Genomic DNA, 18,874 nt, shown 5'->3' with positions numbered 1-18,874 from the left:
CTACAGAGCAGTCATGCTTGATGGCAGCCATTAACACCTTTCAGCACGCACGTATTATAAATACGATCAAACTGGAATCTCAGAGGTAGAGGTAGTTTGTGTCTTGGGCTATACAAGGAGGAGTAAGAGCTACCACCATCACCACCACTTACACCTCTATAAGGGCAACCTGGATCTGAACACTGTCAGGATACTTCCACAGTCCTACCAGAGCAGGTGGAAAAAGTGGGTAGAGCCAGGGCCTTATGGAAGCAGCACAGCTGATCTGGTGCAAAGAGCGTTGTAATTTGCTGCCGGTACAGATGATGACAATTGGGCCAGTAAAAGCAAAGACAATGATTGGCCTGGGATATCAACCTATGTGAACCAAAAGGGAGCCCAAAGATTGGGATGACTATTTTTATTTCCAAATTGCTTAACAGGAAACTGTGAGCTACACATCGATCTTTGAGTTTTGACAGCAAATTATTTGACAAGTACAAATAATTCAGAACTTCAGGAGAGTAAGAAATACAAGCTGATTTCTGGAGATTCTGCTAAGGGTGAGTCAGGTATGTTCTGGGCACATTCCGATGCTTGCTTAAGGGAGGGAAAAGCCAACAGTGATGCAAGACATCCTGTTACAGGGGCGGGGAAAGTTCTCCCTGTTTGCAAGAACCGTGAATATCTTAGAACAAACGTGAGCAATTAAGCAACTGGATTAAGTTTCTTTCCAGTATCTGGAAACTCTGTCCCAGCCAGTGAACTGGTCAAACATCAAGAATTTTCAACAATGAGGCAAATTTTGCACCTTTACACCCAGTGCAACCCCACTGACTTCAGTGTGGGAACCTACTTCAGTGTGGGAACCCTCTGCTTTGTTGATTTCTCCCATCTCTGGTCCACCAAATGCCTGTGTCACAGATCCACGGGATCTGTGCTATGTCCCAGCTTTTGAGCAGTCCCTTAGAGGAGCCCCTTCAGTGTGCCAGAACCACAAGGGGTCCCACTCTTCTGCAAGGGTGAACTATGCAGCCTCAACTCAGAGACTGAGTCTCTGGACTGCAGAACTCCTATTTCACACCATGAGCACTGCCCGAAGAGTCCAACTGAAATAGCTCCCGTTCAGAGACTTTTTGCCCTGCCCAGGGATCAATGAGCTTCAGCAATATTTGCAGTGACACCAGGCAGCCTTTCAAAACTGCGTAGCATGTATTAGTTACTGAACTCCAGCACAGGGAAATCCACAGAGAAACAAAGGTGAAGACGGGGTTCAGACTGGCCAGCACCAGGGCTCTCTCCAGCCAAGCTGCTGTAGAATCCATTTTGGTTCCATCTCCCTCTGGGTCTGTCTCTCAGTGCCAGGTGAGAGTTCCTGTGTCTCTACAAAGGCAAACTCTTAACACAGCCCCTTGATACCTTTTGGTCCATTGTCCTCCTACAGAATCTGGTGCTGAGTTTACATGTTCCCGGTTGTTAGGTGTCATTTGTTCAGTCCTGGGGGGGGGGGTCCCATTGTATTTCCATAGTAATGGAGGATCTGGGTCAGTTTCCGCTAGTCCTTAAGGTCCCATTCATGACCCAAGCACCTCTTGTGTCCTGCTCTGCCTTGGGAGCATGTTAACCCTTTCTGCACCCACTGGGTAGCAATCCCTAGTCAAGGGAGTCATTGTCATGCATATCATTCATATGTATGTTACAGAAAATTCCCACTTTGTCACAGCCCTCTGTTCTCAGAGATCTCCTTAGAACACACTTCTTCCAGGAACTCTTCTTGTTTAAATGAACTTCCCTCTGTCACCTTTTTCTTATCAGTTTCACAATGTAAGTGTATTGGGGTAGACAGCTTATCTTACTCTGTGTTTTGCAAAGTACTGTGTACATTTACTGCACTATAAAAATGATTCGTACTAGTGATAACATGAAAGTGCCCCTCATGCAGTAAAACTTCAATGTGGCATGAATCTCATAGCTTGTCTCATAGCTGAAACTCTCCTATAAAGCACACCCCAAGCCAGATTACAGGAACATAAGTGGGTCTGAGTTTTAAAATTAGGTCATCATGGCTATTGAGTGACTACATCTGTGTCGTTTTCCCCTGCAGCAATCTCACGGGAAAGAGAATGTGGAGAATGAAAGGGTGAGGAATTGGTAGGTGGAGTTTACTATTTTATGTATTGCCTATATAAGGCTTGTGTTGCTCTGAAATGCTGAAGCAGAGAGACTTGGACAAGAACACACCTGGAGCTGCCATTGCAGGGGGAGCACCTGCCATGGGGACAGCCACACAGCAAACCCTCATCACTTTGCTCTCCATAGCAGCAGTGGTTGCCCAGGCAGAAGACACCTGCCCAGGTGAGAGAGACATAAATGCTTCTTTCAAAGATATGGTCCTTCCTACTTCTTCCTTTGCACTGTTGAGAGCAAAGTAGATTTGAATGGACTCTTTATAGACTTTATTTTATAACCTCTCTCCATTGTGGCTGGCCTCTTCGGATAGGAGCGAGACCCCAGGATATATAGAATTCATAATTATCAGATTTTCCAGGGCAAAAATAAATTCTGAAGAGAAGGTAGTTTGCAGTTGTAGTATAATTTCAGCATTTTGTTGTCTAACCCTCTCTAATCAACAACAGTGCTGTTCAAAGCATATTGCTGGCATGCTGTACTCGGTAACAAGTCTGTGGGACTCTATACACAGGCATTTTGATATCTTTCTTGAACATGCTATCCACAGAAGAGTGCTGGAATTTATAGAATACTCTCAAGAGTATTAAAAATTGCACACAGCCTTCCATTTAAATGCTATAACAATATTTGAATTGCTACCATAGAGAAATACAGAATGAAATTCCATCCTTTATGAGCTGTCTCGTGCCTCAAGATTGCAACATGTCAGCAAGTTAGGGAAGGCCCACATGGTTTTGGATAAATAAGAGCCAGCCTGAATTTACACACACACACACACACACACACACACACCCCTCTCTTGAGCCAAAACTAGCTTTTCTGAGGTTTGAGTGAATTTCCTGGTTTCATCCGAGACCAGAAGCCATGTTAATAAGACACCACAAGAAAATCTATTTCATGTGAGGTTCTGACTTGTCCCAAATCAGTGAGTGCAAGAAATCTCAGCAGCTCGTGCTTAATTTCAGGGCCTAGGAGATTGATACATTTCAGAGAACCACCCACAATCTGTAGGTCTCCCACTGCCAGCTTAGGATCAGCCTATCTTTGAAGCAGAACCAGTTTAAGAAATACATGTAGATATAGTAGTACTAGATCTGTATAGTTTTCAGAGCAGCAGCCATGTTAGTCTGTATCCACAAAAAGAAAAGGAGGATTTGTGGCTCTTAGAGACTAACCAATTTATTTGAGCATAAGCTTTCGTGAGCTCCAGCTCACTTCATCGGAAGCAACACAGCATTCGATGAAGTGAGCCGGAGCTCACAAAAGCTTATGCTCAAATAAATTTGTTCGTCTCTAAGGTGCCACAAATCCTCCTGTTCTTTTTGTAGATCTGTATAAACTTAGTTCTTTTATCATGATCTTCACAGCAGTCTATTGTGTATTTAATGTCTGAAAGTGAGATGATTATTTTTGCATTTATAGCTAGCAACGGAGATCTGTAGGTTCTGATCGGGATTTGATCAGGAGGATGGATGGTCCCACGGTTTGGTCACTAACCTAGGAGGTCGGAGACCATGGTTAAATCCCTGCCATGCCACAGACTTCCTGTGACCTTAGGCAGGACCTACTTCACAGCGGGGTCATGGGGATTAATATATTAGACTGAAGTGCTCAGATGCTAGGGCAATAGGGCCTTACAAATACCCAGAAATGGGTCTGGTGTGGTTCCCCACCACCACCCTTTGAAGACTGTTTCAGCTCCTGAGATGCTTTCAGAAGTCATGTGTTGATTTGTTTGTTACTTCAGAAGTGAGAATAGTGGGACTCAGCGGTTCTGATAAACTCGCCGTTCTCCAAGGCTGCCCTGGGTTTCCTGGTGCCGCAGGACCCAAAGGTGCCCCAGGAGCTGCAGGAATGAGAGGTACGTTCCCAGGCACTGAATGAGAACCTGATTTGAGTGATGATGAGGATGGATAGAAGTGTGAATGATTTCTCTATTTTTTCTTCATTTTAATAGCCTCTTGACATGAACCTGTGGAGAAGGCTGGTATCAGAATTGTTCATGTCAGCTTAGTTTGGGATTTCTATGATTTGTTGTTTGGGTTACTTAGGGATCTATTATATGTCATGTCTTCTAATGGCCAGCATTTAGCAACACCATCTGCAACTCAGCTCTCTTTTGGACACAGTTTTGTTTCCTTTAAAGAGTAGCTACACTAGGATTAGGGTTGCCAACCCTCCAGGATTGTCCTGGCGTCTCTGGAAATTCAAGATTAATCTTTAATTAAAGATGGTCATGTGATGACACCTCCAGGAATATGTCCAACTAAAATTGGCAACCCTAACTAGGATGTTTATAACAAAAATAGCCAAGCTGTATAGAAAACAGTTAGTCACAATAAACAAGTCCCACATCTTGACCTTCCTAAAACCTCAGCTAATCCTGAACGTACGAACTACAGTCAATAACCTGGCTGGCTGAGCCCAGCAGCATAATTTGAAGCTTACCAGCCTGAATATCTAACAGCCCATTAGGAGGACTGGTTTCCAAAGGCAGGAGCCAGTTACAGAAGGTTTGTCTAGACTAGACTGTGGTCCTGTTTTAACTAGAGTTAACTGATGAATAGCAGTTAAATGGCAATTAGCACAATGTAGGCACTAGTCTAAATGCTCCACAAATGTTTGTTCTAAGAAAAGTGTTTGTGGCTCAGCCTAGGGTGAATGACAAATATTTGCGCCTAGTAAACAAAATTTGTGCCTAGTGATCATGCCCAGCTTCCTCAGTGCCTCTTCCACCCTGAAGAGTGACTTAATTGAACACCTTCCAAGATGAGCCATGCCCATGGTCATCTCCTGCTCTGACATGGACTCTGGAGCATGTGTCCAAATGCTCTTGATATGGATTTCCATAGATGGAAAAGTCTTCACCCTGGAAGAAGCCCTATTTTGTCCCAGAGAGAAAGCATTATGGAGTAGCCACCTACCTGACACTCTGAATAACCCTGCTGGCTGAGGTCTCCTGGATGCTTTAGCTGAGTGTCTCTCTTTGCTATCGCTGTGATTGAAGCTAAGAAATGCAAATACTCAGAAATGCAAATACTATATTCCAGTCCATTAGATGCAGTCTGGATCCAGCACTAAAGGCACTCTCATCACCTCCCCTTCAAGTACATCCATCACAAGCCCCATTGTGACTTGTGAAGACCTCAGGGCAACAATCTGTCAATGATTGGGCAACAGCGTGATTATCATTCCTCACTAAGCCACTGGCAGAGTTGACCCATAGTTGAATAATACAGAGTCCAGCTTGGTCCATCAATTTTTTATATCAGGCCATGCACAGAGGTACACCACAACAAGTGGCATGGGAGTAGTCCCCTTACCCCACAACATCACACTGGAGGTGGTATTTATGACCCTCAATGGTGTCACCCTCCATTTCCAACACCATCCTAAAGACAGCATCCAGAGCATTCCTGTAAAGAGGAGTTTAGCCCCCAAACCATCTGGTGTAATAATCCATGTCATGGAAGCCTTGGGATCCTGCACCAACACACTAGAGTTAGCCTTGATCTGCACACTGAGGCCACCAAGGACAATGATAAATACCCCCATCATAGGAATAATTGCCTTGACTATCCCAATTACAGTGTAAGACACTCACTCTGCAACAGACATGAGCTTAAAATAATTCTGTTCTCATAGAGTGTCCATTTCCCCAGACTGGCAGTTCACAATGGAAACACAAGGGGTGCCATGTATAGAGAAATGAGCTGTTCGTCTTCTAGGTCCCACATGGTGGTGACAATACACTATACATGAATGATGTCCCCAAGAAACAATCTAGGCAATAAATATTGGAGCCGCTAGCTGCTAAATCTTTGAGATATTCATAGGGTCAGATTTACAAAAGAGCTCAGCTATCACTAAGATATTAAACTAGGTGGCCAGGATGGGTATGTGTTTGTTTTGAAATCCCAGAAGGCTGGATGTGAGCTATTTTGAAATTTAGCCCATCAAGATTAAACTGTGTGGGAGTGTTGCTGTGAAATCAAAAATTTTGCTGCCAGAGCACTTTTCGGGCAGTCATTTGATCAAAAATAGCAAATATAGCATTTCAAATAATTTCTTTATTGCACCCATCACCATGGTATCTGGACACAGTTTACATAGCTTAACTAGGTCATTAATGTTTCCAGTAAGAGCAAATTCTCCCTACACCCTCTGGCTTTAAGGCAGAGGACAAAGAGGGAACTCCCAAATGTAACACATCAGAATTTGTCCTGTAAGATATTTAGTCTCTTTCTGTGTTGTGTAGGTGTACAGGGAATACAGGGAATCCCTGGGAAGGCAGGACCACAGGGACTGAAAGGTAAAGTAATCCATGGAAAACCTCGTGCTCTTGGTAGGTGATAGAGATAACAGTCTCTGTTCTAAAAGCATTTGTGTCTTCTCTCCAAGGAGTATGTGCTCCTTTTGGGGCACCTGGCATTGGCCACTGTCAGAAGACAGGATACTGGACTACATGGACCTTTGGTCTGACCCAGTATGGCCATTCTTATGCTCCTTTGAATGTACAAGGTGGTTAAATCCCAGCCCCTCTTTTGTAGCCATGAAGGGTCATGCCCAAAAATGAACAGGTGCAATTTTCTGCCCAGGTAGCAGGGGCAGAATACTAAGAACCCACACAGGGCTATAAATGTCCTGTGCCTCATGGAACTCTGCTCCACTCCTGCTATGGAGGGAGAGTAGAGACAGGACAGGGAGGGTGTGGGCAAGGGCAAGATTGAGGGTAGATCTGGCAGATCAATGCAGTGGCAGAACCACTGGCCATTCCCAGGCCGGGAGAAGGAGCAGCAGCTGGATTGGAGGCTGTTCCTGGTCTGAGGATGCAGTAGTGATCAGAGAGCACTCCATGGCCTGGCAAGGATGTGGTGAGCTCCTAAGCAAACCTTTGCTATAGGTCTTAGTCAGGGGAACAGTATTTGCCTTCAGGTGTTTATCCTAAAAGAAATTCAGCTCTGAGCCCACAATGCTGAGATGCCTACAACTCTTCTAATCCTTTCCATTCTCTTATCAGGGGATAGAGGTGTTGCTGGTCCCCCGGGTCCAAAAGGTGAGAGTTCAAATCACTCTTCTTGCCTGATTATCGTGTTATCACCATGTTATCTAAGGTGATGGACTGTGACAGCTAGTAGAGTCCAGGATGGGCCCAATTTTCACATGTGCCAGGCCTTATCAGGACTTCCAAGTCCTGCCTTTGGAGACTGACATCAACACCTAGGCAGGCAGAAGGGGCCCACTGAAATCCTTCTTGGTGGACACATTCAGCAAGATACTTCAGCAGGATTCTGCTTCAGTAATTCCATTCATAGCACATCGTGTCCTACACTGGGGCTATGTTTCCAAGCTTGGATGCCTAAAAGTGAGGCACTGTTTAAGCCCTACACAGATCAGGGTATCATATCCAAGCGACACAAGGATTTGACCCTGTGTTCTTTCTTTAGGTGATAAAGGATCTCCTGGAGCACCTGGAACACCAGGTGAGAACCTCTGCCCTCTTTCATACCAAGAGCCCTGGGAGTTTCATCTTTAAAGTGAAGCTCTGAGCTAAAAAGGAATTCCTTTGAAGTAACACAGTGGGGTCCCATCTCTCAAGGGTTCCATTGGAAATTTGATTAGTTTACAAGTAAAAGGTTCTCCCCCCCCCCACCACCACCACCACTTACGAGCCTTGCAAACTCAGCCTGAGATCTGAGAGTCATGCTGAGTTCTTCCCTTTTTGTTCATCACCACCAATAACAAGTGCCTTCATTTATACCTGGGGAACACTATAGTGTTCAAGTTGTGCCCTTAATAAATGCTATGTAGTCCTATTGATTTTGATGGGATTACACAATTCTAAGTGACCAGAGTTTAGTAAACAGTACTGTTGATGTGGCACCAGAAGAAGAGTCTAACACCCTCTACCATAGAGGTGGTAACATGAATAAAGAGTAATTTTAAGTTTATGTATTCAGAATAATATCTATTGAGTTTCAGAGTAACAGCCGTGTTAGTCTGTATTCGCAAAAAGAAAAGGAGTACTTGTGGCACCTTAGAGACGAACCAATTTATTTGAGCATGAGCTTTTGTGAGCTACAGCTCACTTCATCGGATGCATACCGTGGAAACTGCAGAAGACATTATATACACTGAGTTGTTGACAGAGTCAGAAAGGGCCATTTGTACAGAGTCACTCTTCAGAGTAGAACTATATTTAAAAGCACAGGACACAAACAACAAACAAACTGATTCCCCCTTCCCCCCACAATCTTTCTGTAACGTTTTCATAACTGAAGTGAAGCCTGCCGAGTGAAACATTTTTTAGCATAACAAACATGTCAACATGTGGCCATCCGTGTGTTGCAACAGCTCCCCCAATTACACACAGATGACTTTTTTGGCCAGTGCCAGAACTCAAGTACCAGGAATATTTCTAAGGTACAAATTAATCAGATTTGAGCCAGCACCATTTTGGGTAGGGGTCTCAGTTAAGATGACCCAGTTAGCCCATAATTCCCATCCTCATGTGAATCCTGGGAGAAAGGCCAGTGTCCTGCTTAAATAAAGAAGTATCCTTCTATAAGAGATGGGACGACTAACAACAACCCTTTGGTCCCCTATAGCTCCTTACCTCCCAGGATTACAACGAGCAATTTATAGATCTAAATTCTTATAACACCCTGCCCACGTTCCCTAGTGCACAGGGGTGATGCTGCATTCTGAGGGTCCCAGGTGGAGACGGGCTGGTGCAACCTGCTTCCCCATGCATGGCTGGCCTGCTCCATGCTCCAGCAAAAACAAACAAAAAGAAAAGGCTGAACTCTGTGCCTGCTTTTTACCCATCTGATTGGAAGCTATTTGCACCCTCACGGTTCTCTGGCATGTGCGGAGAATTCCCACAAGCGCACAGGCTGAAATTGACCCTGGCTGTTGCCTAGGACACCCTTCTCATCTAAGGAGGGCAGGCGTCTTGCAACTCCTCTCCCTTGGAGGGAACATGTGCCAGAGACTAAAGTGGGATACCAGGAGGAAGCACGAGCAGGAGCGTGTGAGAGGGCAGGGCTCCTGCCTCATACTGAGAAAGAGGGACGATCAGCGAGTTATCTCAAGTGCCTATACACAAATGCACGAAGCCTGGGAAACAAGCAGGGAGAACTGGAAATCCTGGTGATGTCAAGGAATTATGATGTGATTGGAATAACAGCGACTTGGTGGGATAACTCACATGACTGGAGTACTGTCATGGATGGATATAAACTGTTCAGGAAGGACAGGCAGGGCGGAAAAGGTGGGGGAGTTGCACTGTACGTAAGGGAGCAGTATGACTGCTCAGAGCTCAAGTATGAAACTGCAGAAAAACCTGAGTGTCTCTGGATTAAATTTAGAAGTGTGAGCAACAATGGCGATGTCGTGGTGGGAATCTGCTATAGACCACCGGACCAGGGGGATGAGGTGGACGAGGCTTTCTTCCGGCAACTCACGGAAGTTACTAGATCGCAGGCCCTGGTTCTCATGGGAGTCTTCAATCACCCTGATATCTGCTGGGAGAGCAATATAGCGGTGCACAGACAATCCAGGAAGTTTTTGGAAAGTGTAGGGGACAATTTCCTGGTGCAAGTGCTAGATGAGCCAACTAGGGGGGAGCTCTTCTTGACCTGCTGCTCATAAACCGGGAAGAATTAGTAGGGGAAGCTAAAGTGGATGGGAACCTGGGAGGCAGTGACCATGAGATGGTCGAGTTCAGGATCCTGACACAGGTAAGAAAGGAGAGCAGCAGAATACGGACCCTGGGCTTCAGAAAAGCAGACTTTGACTCCCTCCGGGAACTGATGGGCAGGATCCCCTGGGAGAAGAACATGAGGGGGAAAGGAGTCCTGGAGAGCTCGCTGTATTTTAAAGAATCCTTATTGAGGTTACAGGGACATCATCCCGATGTGTAGAAAGAATAGTAAATATTGCAGGCGACCAGCTTGGCTTAACAGTGAAATCCTTGATGATCTTGAACACAAAAAAGAAGCTTACAAGAAGTGGAAGACTGGACAAATGACCAGGGAAGAGTGTAAAAATATTGCTCGGGCATGCAGGAGTGAAATCAGGAAGGCCAAATCACACCTGCAGTTGCAGCTAGCAAGAGATGTTAAAAGTAACAAGAACGGTTTCTTCAGGTATGTTAGCAACAAGAAGAAAGTCAAGGAAAGTGTGGGCCCCTTGCTGAATTAGGGAGGCAACCTAGCGACAGAGGATGTGGAAAAAGCTAATGTACTCAATGCTTTTTTTGCCTCTGTCTTCACGAACAAGGTCAGCTCCCAGACTGCTGCATTGAGCAGCACAGCATGGGGAGGAGGAGACCAGCCCTCTATGGAGAAAGAAGTGGTTCGGGACTATTTAGAAAAGCTGGACGAGCACAAGTCCATGGGGCCGGATGCGCTGCATCCGGGAGTGCTAAAGGAGTTGGCGGATGTGATTGCAGAGCCATTGGCCATTATCTTTGAAAACTCATGGCGATCAGGGGAAGTCCCGGACGACTGGAAAAAGGCTAATGTCGTGCCCATCTTTAAAAAAGGGAAGAAGGAGGATCCTGCGAACTACAGGCCAGACAGCCTCACCTCAGTCCCTGGAAAAATCAGGGAGCAGGTCCTCAAGGAATCAATTCTGAAGCACTTATATGAGAGGAAAGTGATCAGGAACAGTCAGCATGGATTCACCTAGGGCAAGTCATGCCTGACTAATCTAATTGCCTAATTGGATCTGATGACAGAACAAGGAGTAATGGTCTCAAGTTGCAGTGGGGGAGGTTTAGGTTGGATATTAGGAAAAACTTTTTCACTAGGAGGGTGGTGAAACACTGGAATGCATTACCTAGGGAGATGGTGGAATCTCCTTCCTTAGATATTTTTAAGGTCAGGCTTGACAAAGCCCTGGCTGGGATGATTTAGTTGGGGATTGGTCCTGCTTTGAGCAGGGGGTTGGACTAGATGACCTCCTGAGGTCCCTTCCAACCCTGATATTCTATGATTCTATGAAATATCTTACAGGGAATGCATCATCCAGTTGACAATGAAAGAAACACCAAGGAATAATGGCTCATGAAAATACAAACCCAGCAAAATGAAGTAACTGAACTTATGGCACTGTTAGAATCATAGAATATCAGGGTTGGAAGGGACCTCAGGATGTCATCTAGTCCAACCCCTTGCTCAAAGCAGGACCAATCCCCAATTTTTGCCCCGATCCCTAAATGGCCCCCTCAAGGATTGAACTCACAACCCTAGGTTTAGCAGGCCAATGCTCAAACCACTGAGCTATCCCTCCCCCCTGTTGTGCATCTTAAACCCAGAGGCATGTAGTCATAATGGATAAGCATTTTTATTATAGACACTATCAGCAGTTTACAGAGTCACTCCTTTCTGATTTCATTTTCCTGCACAGGAGAGAGCGAGCTGGACAGTGTACAGTGTAAGAAAGGTGAGTGCTTCCTGGAATTTCTGGTCAATCCGCTCATTCTGCTCCAGGGATAATGGAACCTTGCTTCAGAATGCAGAGTCACATTTGATTCTTCCCCAGCTGTTGTAGGGATCGTGGTGTCTGTCACACTATCCTTGGCCATGACAAATACACATACCCACTGGCAAAGCTCATTTTAAATGGATATTCTCTTTAAAGAGCCTGCCTCAATTTCAGAGCTAAAACCACTGAATGGAGTTTTCAGTTATTGCACTCACCCAAGGTATGAGAAGACTAATAAACCCAGTACCATTGTGAGGGCCACAATACACAGACATCATGCTGATCAATGGGGCGGTTGCATAGATTGATGCACAGGCCCCCAGACAGTTAAGAATTGAGGATTTTTCTGCTCTTCATCAGCTGGTTTTGTTCTTAAGACACTAGACTGGCTCTTAGACGATCCAAGTTCAATACCTGGCTCTGTCACAGAGGTTTAGTTCCAGTAAAGTGGGCTTGTGATGTCTCTTTAGCCGTGTTTTGGTTCTAGACAGCTTGCAATAATGTTGAATTTTAATAAGTATTTTAAATTCTGGTTCTGCCCAGGAGCAAAAAACTGCAAGGAGCTGTTAGCTAGAGGGAACACCCTGAGCGGCTGGTACACCATCTACCCCCGTGACTGTAACGCCATGACCGTGCTGTGCGACATGGACACAGATGGTGGGGGATGGCTTGTAAGTGAGAATAAAGTGTACACAAATATCAGAGACAGAAGCTTGTTCTGCATGAGGGTCCCATGATGTGAGAAAGTGGATTCTTTGCAAGCTAATCAATAGTCCATGACACTGACTTACATTCCTACAGATTTCACTGATGTTCGGTCTAAATTCTTTTGAAGAGACTAGTTTAATTCACCCTTTTTGTAAGAGCTGATGCAAAGGACTTTAACGTTATTGAATACTGCCACTAAGCTGTTTCCTGGATGGGCCACAGTGGCCTGACCACTAGAGGGGGGGGAAGCCAGAGAAAACACAGTAGCTGTTCTTGGAAGTAGTTGTATCGATATTTAGTTTATCATCATCTACACCAAAAGTCCTTCGTCCCATTTCCCCATAAGTTCTCCTGTCTCTCAAGCAAGTCCAAAGTTTCCTAGGGAAGCAGTCCTCCAGCCTGTACCCTGCTCTCCCCTGCCTTAGTACCTTTTCCCCAAAGGCGATCGCCTCTCCTGCTGCTCCTTGCTGAGGTTGTTTTCCCTGTAGCACTCCTTCAGCATCCCATTCCCCCTGTACATTCTCACTCCTCCTCTGAGATTAGCTGGGTCTGGGTTATATAGGCTCAGATCCCTCCTACTCCCAGCAGCCTCTAAGGGGATTGGTTAATTGGAACCAGCTGCTTGGGGTCCCCCCACCCCCATCACCATGTGACAGTTCACTCTATCACAGATATATTTTCAGTGCTGTGGACAGGGGATTTAGCTGCACCATTCTCCACAGTGAACATTTACCCCAGACGGGCTCAGCTGTTACTTACCTGAGACTGAAATGGATTGAAGCCATTTACACCTGAGTAATTGATGTACATTTGGAGACTGGGGGAGGGGTCTTTTTCCCCCTCCTTTGCCCAGCTTTTATTAAAGGCAGACACCACTCTTCAGTTTCCTACATGAGCCCCTCTCCTTTCCCTATAGGTTTTCCAGAAAAGGGCAGATGGATCCGAGAACTTTTTCCGTGACTGGGGTTCATACAAAAGAGGTTTCGGCAGCAGGCTGTCAGAATTCTGGCTGGGGAATGACAATATCCACCTGTTAACATCTCTAGGTAAGAAATCACTGATGCCATTTTTCAGTCTAATCCCGCCTCATTACAGGGAACAGTGGGACACACTAATAATGGTGAAAATAGTGATAAGGGACTGAGCCTCTTTTCGACGACCCTTCTGGGGAAAGCTGCTGGAGCAGAGAACTCTGTAGCTCTAATGGAGGGGGTGGATCATTTAAACAGGCTCTGTCAGCTGAACCATGCAGTGGCACTAGTGAACTTCAGGGAAGGAGATGGCTCTGGATACACCAGGCCAGATTCTTCTTTGCTCTGCAATTCAAAAATGCGTGTAAAATGCTCTTGTTCTGACTTGAACCGGTGTAAACGGTTGCAGGAGGGGCAAAGCGATGGAAAATCAGGCTGTCTTCTCAGCAAGGGGTTGGACGCTGTGGCACTGTTTGCTAATAGACCAGTAACATTGTAGGGTAGAAATCAGATGGGTAACGCCAGCCCTACTGCAAATATCGGGCTGATTCCGGTGCAAAAAGGAGCCCACAGATAGTGCAAAAGCAGAATATGCTCAGTGGTCACCTTGTTTTTAACAGGAAACCATGAACTCCGCATTGACCTCAAAGACTTTGAAAACAACATGCAGTTTGCCAAGTACAAGTCATTCAAGATTGCAGGAGAGACGGAGAAATACAAACTGGTTCTTGGAGATTTTCTTGGAGGCACTGCAGGTAGGTTCTGGGCATGTCTTATACCTTTGATAGCACAAGGGAAACAGCCCAACCAGCAGAGAGAGAGGACACCTTGTGGAGAAAGCAAAATAAATTCCTCCCTGGTTGTCATAACTGGAGAGATAAATGTGCATCTAAGACACAGGATCAAATTTATTTACAGCATCTGGAAACTCAGTTACAGGAAGGAAAAACTGACAGGGGGAATGGAGAACAGGAATCTTCCCTATACGCATTGGAATAAATGCTGTATTGATCAACTCTGTGCAATCAGTGGGGTCGCAGCAGTTGTAAACCAAATGTTTCTGTATTTAGCCTCCAAATCTCTAAGTTGATTTCACGAGCGACAATTGAAATTTTAGGAATTCTGAACCCGCTTGCACATCATTGATTTGAAATTCCACCCGGGCTCTATTAACCACTTGTCTGGTTTGAGACGTCTGTCCTTAACAGAGCACCAGAAAAGAAACCCTAAGGTGGGGAGGTTTGAGGCCAGTGAGGTCTCTGCTCTAAGCTATAGTGTTCATGTACTCCCACTATCATCACAGACACGCTGAAGAGGTGCAATGCAAAGCACTGCGTTCTTCTAGGGACTTAGTAACCTCGTTCCCAAAGCACTTCTTGTAATGGTGTGAAATCACAGGGCACTGTGGTCATGTTGCTGAGCGAGAAGACCCAGCTTTCACCCCATTGAGATGAGTATGATTTCTTTAGAGTTGTTGAGTTACCAGCACAGCCCCCACTAAAAGTATGTGTAACCCACACACCTCCTTGGGTGTGACGTTCTGTCCCATCTAGTGGCACCGAGACCACTTAGAGAGAGAGTTCAATGAGTCTGCTCTACAGCCATAGCTAACGGCCAGCTGGCTTTTAGCTCATGCAATAGAGGCTCATGCACTAAGCTCCAGAGGTCCCCGGTTCAATCCTGCCCGCCGGCGACAGGGGTCTGTTGGCGTTACATATGTTTGTATGTGTAATTTCCTATGTGCTGCCCTCTCCTCCTTCCTCCACTAAGCATTAGAGCCTTTCTCCTGCACTGCAAGGGTTTCCTGGTGCCTAGTAGTGAAATAAGCCATCCTGTAGCAGAACTCACTGGCTGGGATTTGGGGAACTAAGCCGGTGATCACATGAGACAGCGCAGCATATGATACCATAATGCTGAGTGCCCTGGCCTGAAATCCCTGGCAAGACCCCCGTCCATTTCAATGGCCTTGAGATCAGGCCCTGGCAAGACAAGAAACTGTAACATCTTTGTGACAAAGTAACACAATTATTTTCCACAGGTGATTCACTAACCTGGCACAAGGACATGCAGTTTTCAACCAGAGACCGTGACAACGACCTGGGTTCAAATGCTCAAAACTGTGCTGCAATCTACAAGGGGGCCTGGTGGTACAAGGACTGTCACTGGTCCAACCTGAATGGGATGTACTTGGCTGGTGCCCACTCCAGCTTTGCGGATGGGGTGAACTGGAGGACGGGCAAAGGATATAACTATTCCTACAAACAGTCAGAAATGAAATGTAGGCCTGTCTAGCTCAGCCAGCAGGCACACGATGAAGGAGAACTGCTCTCTGTTTCTTGCCTGTAACATATTTCTGCCATCCGTATTTTCCTGGCAATGCCTTCTCCTTTCTTCCCCCAGTGCCTGGGTTCTAAGTGTGGACAATGCCCTGATCTTCATTTTGGTACCGCTGATTTCATTCGTTTCCTTTGGCTTCCACCAGTGACTGTGCCTTGGCTGCCCAACTAACAGAGCTGCTTTACATGCTACAGGGTTCATGGCCGGGGATACGAGAGCAAGTGGCACCCTCTTTCTAGACACTAAGTAACCATAAGATTAATCTCCAGAGTCGGACTTAGAAGCCTGCTCATGTCATTAAGGTAGTGGGTTGGGACTCTAGAGACTGGGGTTCAGGTATTGCTTCTGCAATCCATTTCCTGTGTCATCTTTGGCAAGTAAAGTAGGAGACGACTACACCGCAGCTGGGAGGTGTAATTCCCAGTGTGGGTAGACATGCATGCACTAGCTTTGATCAGCAGCAGTTGGGCCACGACACCTTGGGCTAGCCACCTGAGGGCATGCCTAAGACGTTGGACTGGCTTGGGTCCGCTCAAAAGCATGTTGGTCCACTAAAAGCTATTCCCTCACCCACCTTGTCTCTCTCGGACTGAACTCAGGCAGCTTGCCTGAACCTCTGCTCACCTCACTGCAGCCACACGGCTACTTCTAGTGCACTAGCTCAATCAGAACGCCAGCCCGGACGTCTCCTGGAGCTGGGAAGTACATCTCCAGCTCCAGGAAAGACCTACCTTTAATCTCACTGTAACATGGTGTGATAAATGAAGCTGGGGGATAGCTCCCTTTTATGGACACCCCGCCAGCCAGCTAGCTATAAAATTCCTGTTAGTAGATGTTCTCTACTTACTGTACCTGTAAAGGGTTAAAAAAAGCCCACAGATAAAAAGAACGGAGTGGGCACCTGACCAAAAGAGCCAATGGGAAGGCTAGAACTTTTTAAAATCGAAACAAGACTCCACTTTTGTCTGGTGGTGTTGTTCTCCGGAGAGCAGAGACACAGAGCAGCAACATTGTAAGCAGCTTTAAAACCAGGTATGAAAAAGCATCAATTCATACCTCGAACCTACTTATCTGAAACCCCAGATATGTACGTAAATCAGGGAATGTCTAGGAAGATGCGATTAGGGTTATTTCTTTTATATTTTATTGGCTTGTGGACTCCTCTGTGCTGTCCCCATATGCTTTTGTTTTGCTTGTAACCTTTAAGCAGAACTTCAAGAGAGCTATCTTGATGCTTAATTTTTGTAATTGTTTCTTTTAAGATCTAGCAAAAAGCCCAAGTTCCAAATGTATTTCCTTTCTTTTTGGATTTAATAAAATTTACCTTTTTTAAGAACAGGATTGGATTTTTGTGTTCTTAAGAGGTTTGTGCACGTTGTTTAATTAGCTGGTGGCAACAGCTGATTTCCTTTGTGTTTTTTTTTCACATCTCTTCCCCAGAATGGGGGTGAAAGGGCTTGAGGGTACCCCACAGGAAGGAATTCCCAAGTGCTCCTTCCTGGGTTCTCAAGATGAGGGGACGGTTGCACTTGGGTAGTGGCAGCATCTACCCATCCAAGGTCAGAGAGAAGTTGTGACCTTGGGAGTTTAATACCAGCCTGGAGTGGCCAGTATTAATTTTTAAAATACTTGTGGGCCCCCACCTTCTGCACTCGAAGTGCCAGAGTGGGGAAACAGCCTTGACACATGGGGACTGTACTCCTTCCATTTGCTCACCCTTTGTCTGTGTAGTTTGCAAGCTCTTTGGGGCAGGAACTCTTTCCACGTGTGTTGGTACAGCACTTAGTGCAGGGGGGGGGCATTCCACACCCCAGTGTAATGCAAATAATAATAGGAGTCCTTAGACTTCTCTCAAACCCAGACCTACACCTTCTTCTGCTTTTGCCTGCTCTCCCTCCCATTGGTGAGACAGGGCCCTCAGAGCCGGCCCATCACTTCTCTTGTAAATAAGCATTTGCTAAGTGCATGTCTGGGGAGTAGAGTCTTCTCTGCAGGAGAAAAGAGGCTGTAAAATAATTATTATTGTTCTATCTATTTATAGGAGCACCCCATTGCCACGGGATCCAAGCATTTCCAGCTACCCTCTGGTTTAACTTGGTTAATATTTTCCAGCGTTAATCCTCTCACAGATCACAGCTGAGCTGAGTCTCTGCCCTGGGAGCAGCTCTCTGCTAATATTCCCACCTCCTGCTGATGTTGGCTCTGGTTCCATCCAGACCCCTTTGGAGCATGGCATGGTTTGTATAGACTTGCTTGCCTGGAAGCTGCTGCCTCACTGAAGGACAGCTGTGCTTTAGGGCTGCTTCGTTCCCAGGACATTTCTTCATGTTACTCCAAAGCCACAGAAGTCATTGCTGTGTTGTGGGAAATGGAGCTGGGACTGCAGGCAGTGAGAACAATGGAAATTCCTACCACCCTGACCGCGCCACACCACTGATCATTTTAAACTCTAAATTAAACACTGTATTGGGTATCAAGTCTCCTTTCTGTGTGTTCCTGAGGAGCACCCTGGCACCTCTAGTCTTGCCCTGTGTGACCCAGAAAGGGACAGGACATCCAGTGGCTCTAGCCAAAACCAAAATGCAGACCATGCAGCAAAGCAACACGGCCGACCTCGGGCTATCCAAAGTGCTGCACATTTTGCACAGTCGCACCACCATAGAAATGATAACCAGTAACACCCGAGGGCTGTACGCTTTGTTGCGCCTGTCACCCGAGCGCATTCCACACACCAGGGATTCTGCATCCTTCCATTCCCCTCCCCACCCACCACACACACAGACAAGCTTCCTGCATGCCATCCTGGCATCCCTCTCTGTTTCAGGGACTCACTGCAACCCCACCATCCATATGCCAGGAGCTCTGTGTCCCCCACCAACACCCACACCATTGTCCCCATTTTCCCCCATGCCAGGAGGTTTAAATCATAGAATCCTAGAATATCAGGGTTGGAAGGGACCCCAGAAGGTCATCTAGTCCAACCCCCTGCTCAAAGCAGGACCAATTCCCAGTTAAATCATCCCAGCCAGGGCTTTGTCTAGCCTGACCTTAAAAACCTCTAAGGAAGGAGATTCTACCACCTCCCTAGGTTTGTGTGTCCCCATGCCACCCTTTCCCCCGACCCCATTCCCTGCCCCCAACAGTGGTTCCATGTGCTGCCCATTTCCCCATGCCAGTGTCCCCCATTCTCCCTTCCA

At 46.1% G+C, this 18,874-nt stretch overlaps 1 protein-coding gene across 2 annotated transcripts; it reads left to right on the top strand.

The window, feature by feature from the left end:
* Positions 1-2,252: 2,252 nt before the first annotated feature.
* On the top strand, positions 2,253-17,928 carry LOC140899191 (ficolin-1). Of its 2 annotated transcripts, XR_012155240.2 has the most exons (11): positions 2,253-2,334; positions 3,917-4,030; positions 6,428-6,481; positions 7,190-7,225; positions 7,617-7,652; positions 11,584-11,619; positions 12,205-12,332; positions 13,286-13,415; positions 13,961-14,095; positions 15,379-16,709; positions 17,719-17,928. XR_012155240.2 is itself a non-coding variant. In XM_073314216.2 (10 exons), exons 1-10 carry the CDS (start codon positions 2,253-2,255, stop codon positions 15,630-15,632), a joined length of 1,005 nt encoding a protein of 334 aa, XP_073170317.2. In that variant the 3' UTR covers positions 15,633-16,941. The 2 variants fall into 2 exon arrangements, 1 of the variants encoding a protein (XP_073170317.2); XM_073314216.2 differs by lacking the exon at positions 17,719-17,928 and having other exon boundaries at positions 15,379-16,941.
* The last annotated feature ends 946 nt before the right edge of the window (positions 17,929-18,874 follow it).

The sequence above is a fragment of the Lepidochelys kempii genome, chromosome 16, assembly GCF_965140285.1.
Source record: "Lepidochelys kempii isolate rLepKem1 chromosome 16, rLepKem1.hap1, whole genome shotgun sequence".
NCBI lineage: Eukaryota > Metazoa > Chordata > Testudines > Cheloniidae > Lepidochelys > Lepidochelys kempii.
Note: the sequence above shows the minus strand (reverse complement) of the source record. Positions and strands in the feature narration are given on the sequence as shown.